The 11204-nt window shown below is 40.2% G+C and overlaps 1 protein-coding gene across 1 annotated transcript in view; it reads right to left on the bottom strand.

Moving 5' to 3' along the window:
• Window positions 1-6045: 6045 nt before the first annotated feature.
• LOC126473372 (uridine diphosphate glucose pyrophosphatase NUDT14-like) overlaps window positions 6046-11204 on the bottom strand; it is a 90698-nt gene continuing 85539 nt past the window's right edge. Inside the window, exon 6 of the mRNA XM_050100379.1 lies at window positions 6046-6681. Coding sequence (XP_049956336.1) covers window positions 6509-6681 — 173 coding nt within the window. The 3' untranslated portion in view covers window positions 6046-6508. The remainder of the gene's footprint in view (window positions 6682-11204) is intronic.

Here is an 11204-nt window from a genome sequence, read left to right as displayed (position 1 = left end):
CCAACAAAGGTGTGATGCAATTCATGCCAATGAGTGTGTGGCATATGGGAATATGTGTCATTAACAAAGCTTCAGGGATATAAGGCAACCACCCTGACTTATTACCTTTGCATTGCATGGGGTTCTATGGTATTGACTGAATTGGCTGTTACATGGTGATGAAAAGTCCTTGCTGGAATATAAATAATAGGACGAGTAAAGCTAACAACTCACTGTATAGTTGATGTATTGAGTTGTCAATACACACATATGCTAGACTAAGATATCGCTAAGCCTTCAGACAAATCCTTCACAGCTAACGGAATACACTTATATTATCATTATCATTATTATTATTATTATTATTATTGAAGAATCAAGTTTGCCAAGATCACTACCAGTTCCTTTTTTTAATATGACCAATTTCAACAGATTTATGCTGTCATAATCAGATCTTGCAACATTATTAGTAATAAAAAGAATTGCTATCAATTTTTACAAACTCAATTCTTCAAGAATAATATAACTTTTAGATCATGCCCAGCAATTGACAACATATATAAGATGTGATGATGACAGCATAGATCTGTTGAAAACTGGTGATAATAATTAAAAGAACAGCTAGTGGTCAAGGCAAACTTGATCCTTCAAGAATAATGTAACTTGCAAATTGTCCCCAACAACTGACATAATGTTAAACACACACACACACACACACACACACACACACACACACACACACACCTGGATGGCTACATTGTTCCAACAGGGGCAATGTTGTTGTGCAGATGTATATGTATTGTACCTCTCAATGAATTACTCCCTCAGCTATATAATGATTTGACTATTACTTCAGATTTGAAGAGAAATTAACTGATTCTGATGCAACAGGTGATGAGTTTGTGTTGCAAGACCAAAAATATTCAATTATAGAGGTTTTGTCACTTGGACAGGTATCTTCTACAAAAAATATAAGCATGATGGAGTAATAAAATTATAAACAGCCGACCAGTTGCAATGGATGAAGAATTCTTTACCTAGGTTTCGACAAATGTAAATTTGTCTTCTTCAGAAGGTGGCCTAAGGACAATGAACATCATAGGTTACATTAGAAAAATATGAAATTTATGTCAAGAATAGATTTTAACACAAATTAGAGAGCTCTTGCATTACAGAAATATGAGAACGACGACTGGTACTTACAATTTTGCATTAGTAAGGACTAACGTACCATCGCCGTTTTTACAAATGTCGGCATAGATCCATTTGTCAAAATTAAAATATAGCCCTAGAATTAGGGTTTGTCACGTAAATATAAATTAGTACATGGATCTTGCAGAGCTCACAACCGACTGAATGTAATCGGCCAGCGTAGTTACTCTGCGACCAGGGCAGGTGGTGCTCATGGCGCGAACCATGTGCCAGTTGGCATACAAAAGCAACGTGTAAATTATCAGTATTAATAAGATCCTTAGATAAAGTAACAATAAAAAAAAGGAAGGCGATTAACACTCCCGTTATAACAGTATGGGAGCCTTGGTACAATTAATGTAGTTATACATCAAAAAGGCAGGTGGCACTTATGCCGAGAGAGTTACGCACAGTGGCATATACAGCCAAAGTATAAAAATTACAAACGATATATATGTCAGAACTTTAAAATTGACAATAATCGCTCTTAAGACAGAATTACGAACCCTGGTACACAATCCAGTTAATACACATTCGCAGGGAACCAACGTTTTAGAGCCAGACAAATTCACATAAGGGCCGATGTAGTGGCAGCCATACATCGTGAGAAAACCACATTACATAAAGGGTAGTGAGCTTAAAGCATTGACGGTTCATCATAGCTTCTGAGAAAATAGACCACTAAGGTTACCAGCATTAATGTTATGCCATAAACAGTTCAGGTTTAAAGCCTTCGAAAAATTGTCTACAAGCAAGGTTCAACTGGTCGTTCAGTATATTACCGTCCTTGAGCTCTAGAAATTAGTAAGTGTAACGCAGTAGTGCGTATAACAAGGCGAAAATCCCCATTAATGTATGAGTACAAAATAAATGATCAGTCTTTGGAAGCGGTAACATCAGTCAAGTATCTGGATGTGACTATTGGAAATGATCTCAAATGGAATGATCAAATTACACAAGTGACGGGTAAGGCGAACTCTAGATTGCGGTTTATTGGTAGAATCCTGAAGCGATGCAATCCTTCAACTAAGGAAATAGCTTACAATATGTTATACATTAGTTCGTCCAATCTTAGAGTATTGTTCGTCTGTTTGGGGCCCTTACCAGTTGGGTCTGATTCAAGAAATTGAGAAGGTCCAAAGAAGAGCGGCAAGATTCGTGACTGGTACATTTAACCATCGTGAGAGCATTACAAATCTCGTAGACGCGCTAAACAGAAGGGGCTGCTCACTAAATTCCAAAATCCAATCTTCACTGAGGATGTAGAGCATATATTTTTACCACCAACTTTCAAATCGCGTAATGATCATCATTCAAAGATATGGGAAATAAGAGCTCGTACTGAGGCGTTCAGACAGTCGTTTTTCCCTCGTGCGTTCTGCGAGTAGAACGGAGGGGGGGGGGGGAAATATGACTTTGGCGCGAATTGTGCCCTCCGCCACGCACCGCTTGGTGGCTAGCGGAGTGTAGATGTAGATGTAGATTGAGATGTAGATGTTTAAAAATTTGTAAGTCTTCCCACAGATCTAATCTACGCCCTTTGACTTCTCTGTGTAGGATAACAGTGTCTTCTAACTGTTTAGGCGTATGACCGGCTATCAAGAGGTGTTCAGCAAAAGTAGAGCTGTGTATATTCGCTTCTTTTCCACCTAATAGGTGTTCTTTATATCTTGTTTTCACAGCTCTGCCTGTTCGACCAATATAATATGAAGGACAGTTATTACAGGTTAGTTTGTAAACACCTGAATTGGAAAACCAATCGCTGGAAATCTCTACTAAATGTACAAGATTTCTTTTTAAACTGTTATCTGTAGAGAAGGAGACGTTACAGTTATATTTTTTCGTTAGAAGACGTTTTATCCTATACGATATATTACCCAAGAAAGGAATGGAAATACATTTTTTAGCTTCTTTGGTATCAGTGGGGAGGTTGTTGCTCAAAGTCGAACAGTTTTGGGAAGTTTTCTTACTGAACAAGTAATCAATCATATTTTGATTGTACCCATTATTAGCCGCAATCGCTTTGATGACTTTCAATTCTTTTTGTTGATCAGCAGGTGATAAAGGAGTAGTTACCATACGGTGAATGGCAGAATGTAAAAATGCCAGTTTATGAGCTTTTGGATGAGTTGAGCCAGCAGGGATGACATTATCTGAATACGTTTCCTTACGGAAGATATTGAAATTGAAGGAACTATTCTGTATAGAAATTGTTAAATCAAGGAAGTTAAGTTCACCTTTTTCATTCTGAAGTTCTTTTGTGAAGGAAATCTTTTCATGTAAACCATTGAAAGTATTGAAGAGAAGCTCTAACTCATGATCAGTACCGTCAAAAGCAATGATAATGTCATCAACATAACGTGCATAATAGCGGATTTTGTGGCGCAATTCTGAACTTGAATTGAAGAACGTTATTTCCAGGGCGTTGATAAAAACATCTGCCAAAATACCAGCGAGGGGGCTACCCATTGCTAAACCATCTGGTTGCACATACATTTTCCCATTGGACGTGAAATAATTGTATTTTAAAATGACCTTAAGCAAACCAATCAGTTCCGCAATCTGAATTTCACTTAGTTTTTTATGTTTTAGAAGATTCTTTTTTACAAGGGCTATGGTTTCATCGGAGTAATTAGCTTCACCTCTCGACCAAAAAGCCATGAAGTATGGTTAGGGAGGCGTGTCATTGGTTGCAGTACTGTTCCCTGATCTCTGTGACTGTGAGAGCCAGTTTGCATCAAAAATAGTATTATTTACTTCAAAGTTCACTACACAATCATTAATACGATCACTTGTTACTGCTCAGGGTAATCAAACTCTGTATTGATTTTATTTGTCTTATATCACACTGTATGTCCATTTACAGACGAATGGAAAAACTAGTAGAAGCCAACCTCGGGGAAGATCAGTTTGGATTCCGTAGAAACACTGGAACACGTGAGGCAATACTGACCTTACGACTTATCTTAGAAGAAAGATTAAGGAAAGGCAAACCTACGTTTCTAGCATTTGTAGACTTAGAGAAAGCTTTTGACAATGTTGACTGGAATACTCTCTTTCAAATTCTAAAGGTGGCAGGGGTAAAATACAGGGAGCGAAAGGCTATTTACAATTTGTACAGAAACCAGATGGCAGTTATAAGAGTCGAGGGACATGAAAGGGAAGCAGTGGTTGGGAAGGGAGTAAGACAGGGTTGTAGCCTCTCCCCGATGTTGTTCAATCTGTATATTGAGCAAGCAGTAAAGGAAACAAAAGAAAAATTCGGAGTAGGTATTAAAATTCATGGAGAAGAAATAAAAACTTTGAGGTTCGCCGATGACATTGTAATTCTGTCGGAGACAGCAAAGGACTTGGAAGAGCAGTTGAATGGAATGGACAGTGTCTTGAAAGGAGGATATAAGATGAACATCAACAAAAGCAAAACAAGGATAATGGAATGTAGTCGAATTAAGTCAGGTGATGCTGAGGGAATTAGATTAGGAAATGAGGCACTTAAAGTAGTAAAGGAGTTTTGCTATTTGGGGAGCAAAATAACTGATGATGGTCGAAGTAGAGAGGATATAAAATGTAGGCTGGCAATGGCAAGGAAAGCGTTTCTGAAGAAGAGAAATTTGTTAACATCGAGTATAGATTTAAGTGTCAGGAAGTCATTTCTGAAAGTATTCGTATGGAGTGTAGCCACGTATGGAAGTGAAACATGGACGATAAATAGTTTGGACAAGAAGAGAATAGAAGCTTTCGAAATGTGGTGCTACAGAAGAATGCTGAAGATTAGATGGGTAGATCACATAACTAATGAGGAAGTATTGAATAGGATTGGGGAGAAGAGAAGTTTGTGGCACAACTTGACCAGAAGAAGGGATCGGTTGGTGGGACATGTTCTGAGGCATCAAGGGATCACCAATTTAGTATTGGAGGGCAGCGTGGAGGGTAAAAATCGTAGAGGGAGACCAAGAGATGAATACACTAAGCAGATTCAGAAGGATGTAGGTTGCAGTAGGTACTGGGAGATGAAAAAGCTTGCACAGGATAGAGTAGCATGGAGAGCTGCATCAAACCAGTCTCAGGACTGAAGACCACAACAACAACAACATGTCCATAGTGTCAAGTCCAAGCCAGCAAACATAAAGTCTTTTGTTGGGAACTGCATTTTCATGTTATGTTCCTGCTGTAAAATTTCTTCTTCACTTAGGTCAACTTTCTTTAAATACAACACTGATCTCTTATTACACGTGTGTGTGTGTGTGTGTGTGTGTGTGTGTGTGTGTGTGTGTGTGAGGGTGGGTGGGGGGGGGGGGGGGGGGAGGGCATGCACGTGCAGGTGTGCGAACATGTTCTGTGAATGTCTTCTACTATATCTGAAGGTCTCTTATCATACTACACATTAACATTTAAGCAGGGCAAAAGATTCGGTAATGAAAAAAGCATTACAGTGACTGTGTACAAAGCACTTACACTAAGATTAATTTTCTATATCTTATAAAAAAAAGATTTTATTTCATTCATAAACTACTGCAGGAACTGCATGTGCCATAATGAAAATACAATAATAGTAATCAGACAGTACAAAATTTACTTAAAAAATTGAACATAATGGTTTCTACTTAGAGCTTTCAAATAATTATACTTAAAGGAATATTAAGGAAACGAAAGACAAAGAATGAACAGCAGAAGCACTATAGACAGTTTTTTTCTGCTTGCAATGAACACTCGAGTAATGAAGTATGGGCAGTATATCCTGTATCGCAAATACCATTTTACTATTTTGAAATATGCTGTGATCATTACTAATTATTATGAGACAAAAATATTGTTTAAATGCAAGTAATATAATAGCTTTAGCAGTGATGACACAAAACAAATGAAAGGACAAAGTAAAAAAGGAATGTTTTTATTTAATTAGAAGTTTTCACAAATTCAGTGGCTAATCAGCAGTTTTTTCCAGATTTCTTTTTCTACAATGTAGATCCTGAAAAGAAAATGTTTAGTATAATCTCTTTCATGCCACTTTTGCCAAAACAATGAATTTCTCAGTAGTTTAATGAGTTTACAGTTTACTTGCTTCCTTATAGAAAACTACAGAAATGAAGACTGCATCTAATGTGGTACAATGTTGCATTCTGCTATCAGTAATTAACTATTTTATCTGTTTAATAGATTTATAACCAGGCACAGTTTGCCTTTCACATTTTTCAGCAGAAATATGGCACTGTCATAAAAAACTCAAATCCAATACTTGTACAAATCAGGACTTTTATTCATTTCACGGCATTTGAAAGGTTATACTCGACCTATTATTCACTCAAGGTAAAAAAAAAAAAAATCTCATTGATAAATGTTATACTGCATCTTTTTTATGTGATGCAGGCAAGCGGTTATGAAGATACCATGTTAATGCAAACATAAAACCACCAGGACTTCTGACATCTCCACTGGCCAAATACTGCTTTACTTCATCCACCGTCATTTCAATAACTTCAATGAATTCACCTTCTTCTATAATTCCACCACCTATATTAAAATTGTATCATGATAAATACAGTACTATTTACAGCTTCACAAAATTTTTGCACATAAAACAAACAGAATACTACTGTAAAAAATAACATGGCTAAGTACAGACATATCATAATAATTAATAAAATAATCAGCAAAGTTCTGTATCAGCTTTGCAGTTCTCTTTCTTTGACTTCTCTCACTTATTTTATCTAACTCCCCCACAATTTATAACTCCCTTGCATCATTAAACTAAAAAAAGTAGGTCAGTTTTCTTATCTTATTCTTTTCTGTTAACTGTCTCAAGGATTTGTCATTCCTCGCCAACTCCTTCTAGACTTACACTAATGGATTTTAGCTATGGGCAGCTTCTCAGTATATTTAACAGGGGACATCTGTGCCTAATATCCACTCACAGGATTGTACTAAACAACCCACTACCCTAATCTATATGTTCATAAATATTGACAGAGTGATAAAATGTGTGGCAATGAAAAAGGCATGGAAAAAATATGCTTAAGTGCATAAGTAGAAGACAGGACATATACAGGGTGTTACAAAAATGTATGGTCAAACTTTCAGGAAACGTTCCTCACACACAAAGAAAGAAATACACTCCTGGAAATGGAAAAAAGAACACATTGACACCGGTGTGTCAGACCCACCATACTTGCTCCGGACACTGCGAGAGGGCTGTACAAGCAATGATCACACGCACGGCACAGCGGACACACCAGGAACCGTGGTGTTGGCCGTCGAATGGCGCTAGCTGCGCAGCATTTGTGCACCGCTGCCGTCAGTGTCAGCCAGTTTGCCGTGGCATACGGAGCTCCATCGCAGTCTTTAACACTGGTAGCATGCCGCGACAGCGTGGACGTGAACCATATGTGCAGTTGACAGACTTTGAGCGAGGGCGTATAGTGGGCATGCGGGAGGCCGGGTGGACGTACCGCCGAATTGCTCAACACGTGGGGCGTGAGGTCTCCACAGTACATCGATGTTGTCGCCAGAAACTTTCAGAAACGACTTCCTGACACTTAAATCTATACTCGATGTTAACAAATTTCTCTTCACAGAAATGCTTTCCTTGCCATTGTCAGTCTACATTTTATATCCTCTCTACTTCGACCATCATCAGTTACTCTGTCTCACTCCCTTCCCAACCACTGCTTCCCTTTCATGTCCCTCGACTCTTATAACTGCTATCTGGTTTCTGTACAAATTGTAAATAGCCTTTCACTCCCTGTATTTTACCCCTGCCACCTTCAGAATTTGAAAAAGAGTATTCCAGTCAACATTGTCAAAAGCTTACTCTAAGTCTACAAATGCTAGAAACGTAGGTTTGCCTTCCCTTAATCTATTTTCTAAGAAAAGTCGTAGGGTCAGTATTGCCTCACGTGTTCCAACATTTCTATGGAATCCAAACTGATCTTCCCCGAAGTCAGCTTCTACCAGTCTTTCCATTTGTCTGTAAAGAATTCACGTTAGTATTTCGCAGCTGTGACTTATTAAACTGATAGTTCGGTAATTTTCACATCTGTCAACACCTGCTTTCTTTGGGATTGGAACTATTATCTTCTTCTTGAAGTCTGAGGGAATTTCGCCTGTCTCATACATCTTGCTCACCAGATGGTAGAGTTTTGTCAGGACTGGTTCTCCCAAGGCTGTCAGTAGTTCTAATGGATTGTTGTCTAGTCCCAGGGCCTTGTTTCGACTCAGGTCTTTCAGTGCTCTGTCAAACTCTTCACGCAGTATCATATCTCCCATTTCATCTTTATCTACATCCTCTTCCATTTCCATAATATTGTCCTCACGTACATCGCCCTTGTATAGACCCTCTATATACTCCTTCCACCTTTCTGCTTTGCCTTCTTTGCTTAGAACTGAGTTTCCATCTGAGCTCTTGATATTCATACAAGTAGTTCTCTTTTCTCGAAAGGTCTCTCTAATTTTCCTGTAGGCAGTATCTATCTTACCCCTTGTGAGATAAGCCTCTACATCCTTACATTTGTCCTCTAGCCATCCCTGCTTAGCCATTTTGCACTTCCTGTTGATCTCATTTTTGAGATGTTTGTATTCCTTTTTGCCTGCTTCATTTACAGCATTTTTGTATTTTCTCCTTTCATCAATTAAATTCATTATCTCTTCTGTTACCCAAGGATTTCTACTAGCCCTCGTCTTTTTACCTACTTGATCCTCAGCTGCCTTCACTATTTCATCCCTCAAAGCTACCCATCCTTCTTCTACTGTATTTTCTTTCCCCCACTCCTGTCAATTGTTCCCTTATGCTCTCCCTGAAACTCTGTCAGCCTCTGGTTCTTTCAGTTTATCCAGGTCCCATCTCCTTAAATTCCCACTTTTTGCAGTTTCTTCAGTTTTAATCTACAGTTCATAACCAACAGATTGTGGTCGGAGTCCACATCTGCCCCTGGAAATGTCTTACAATTTAAAACATGGTTCCTAAATCTCTGTCTTACCACTATATAATCTATCTGAAACCTTCTAGTATCTCCAGGGCTCTTCCATGTATACAACCTTCTTTCATGATTCTTGAACCAAGTGTTAGCTATGATTAAGTTATGCTCTGTGCAAAACTCTACCAGGCGTCTTCCTCTTTCATTTCTTAGCCCCAATCCGTATTCACCTATTATGTTTCCTTCTCTCCCTTTTCCTACTATCAAATTCCAGTCACCCATGACTATTAAATTTTCGTCTCCCTTCACTACCTGAATAATTTCTTTTATCACATCATACATTTCATCAATTTCTTCGTCATCCGCAGAGCTAGTTGGCATATAAACTTGTACTACTGTAGTAGGCATGGGCTTCGTGTCTAACTTGGCCACAATAATGCGTTCACTATGCTGTTTGTAGTAGCTTACCTGCATTCCTATTTTTTTATTCATTATTAAACCTACTCCTGAGTTACCCCTATTTGACTTTGTATTTATAACCCTGTATTCACCTGACCAAAAGTCTTGTTCCTCCTGCCACCGAACTTCACTAATTCCTACTATATCTAACTTTAACCTATCCATTTCCCTTTTTAAATTTTCTAACCTACCTGCCCGATTAAGGAATCTGGCATTCCCCGCTCCGATCCGTAGGACGCCAGTTTTCTTTCTCCTGATAACAACGTCTTCCTGAGTAGTGCCTGCCTGGAGATCCGAATGGGAGACTATTTTACCTCTGGAATATTTTACCCAAGAGGACGCCATCATCATTTAATCATACAGTAAAGCTGCATGCCCTTGGGAAAAATTAAGGCCGTAGTTTTCCCTTGCTTTCAGCCTTTCGCAGTACCAGAACAGCAAGGCCGTTTTGGTTAGTGTTACAAGGCCAGATCAGTCAATCATCCAGAATGTTGCCCCTGCAACTACTGAAAAGGCTGCTGCTCCTCTTCAGGAACCACACGTTTGTCTGGCCTCTCAACAGATACCTCTCCGTTGTGGTTGCACCTATGGTACGGCTATCTGTATCGCTGAGGCATGCAAGCCTCTCCACCAGCAGCAAGGTCCATGGTTCATGGGGGGGATGCCAAGTCTATATACACATAAACATATTGCTTACAGATGCTTCTTATATGATGCAAATATGGTACACAATAGCACATCTGTTTACAAAAGCTGTGTCCAGCATATGTAAACAGATGTGCTGTTGTGTACCGTATTTGCATCATGTAAAACGTATTGTAACCAATATGTATATGGACATGGCCTTTTGGCCAAGATACTGCATTTTTAAATACACTCCTGGAAATGGAAAAAAGAACACATTGACACTGGTGTGTCAGACCCACCATACTTGCTCCGGACACTGCGAGAGGGCTGTACAAGTAATGATCACACGCACGGCACAGCGGACACACCAGGAACTGCGGTGTTGGCCGTCGAATGGCGCTAGCTGCGCAGCATTTGTGCACCGCCGCTGTCAGTGTCAGCCAGTTTGCCGTGGCATACGGAGCTCCATCGCAGTCTTTAACACTGGTAGCATGCCGCGACAGCGTGGACGTGAACCGTATGTGCAGTTGACGGACTCTGAGCGAGGGCATATAGTGGGCACGCGGGAGGCCGGGTGGACGTACCGCCGAATTGCTCAACACGTGGGGCGTGAGGTCTCCACAGTACATCGCTGTTGTCGCCAGTGGTCGGCGGAAGGTGCACGTGCCCGTCGACCTGGGACCGGACCGCAGCGACGCACGGATGCACGCCAAGACCGTAGGATCCTACGCAGTGCCGTAGGGGACCGCACCACCACTTCCCAGCAAATTAGGGACACTGTTGCTCCTGGGGTATCGGCAAGGACCATTCGCAACCGTCTCCATGAAGCTGGGCTACGGTCGCGCACACCGTTAGGCCGTCTTCCGCTCACGCCCCAACATCGTGCAGCCCGCCTCCAGTGGTGTCGTGACAGGCGTGAATGGAGGGACGAATGGAGACGTGTCATCTTCAGCGATGAGAGTCGCTTCTGCCTTGGTGCCAATGATGGCCGTATGCATGTTTGGCGCCGTGCTTGCTGTTCCAACAGGACAATGCACG

Source organism: Schistocerca serialis, chromosome 4 (assembly GCF_023864345.2).
Source record: "Schistocerca serialis cubense isolate TAMUIC-IGC-003099 chromosome 4, iqSchSeri2.2, whole genome shotgun sequence".
NCBI lineage: Eukaryota > Metazoa > Arthropoda > Insecta > Orthoptera > Acrididae > Schistocerca > Schistocerca serialis.
Note: the sequence above shows the minus strand (reverse complement) of the source record. Positions and strands in the feature narration are given on the sequence as shown.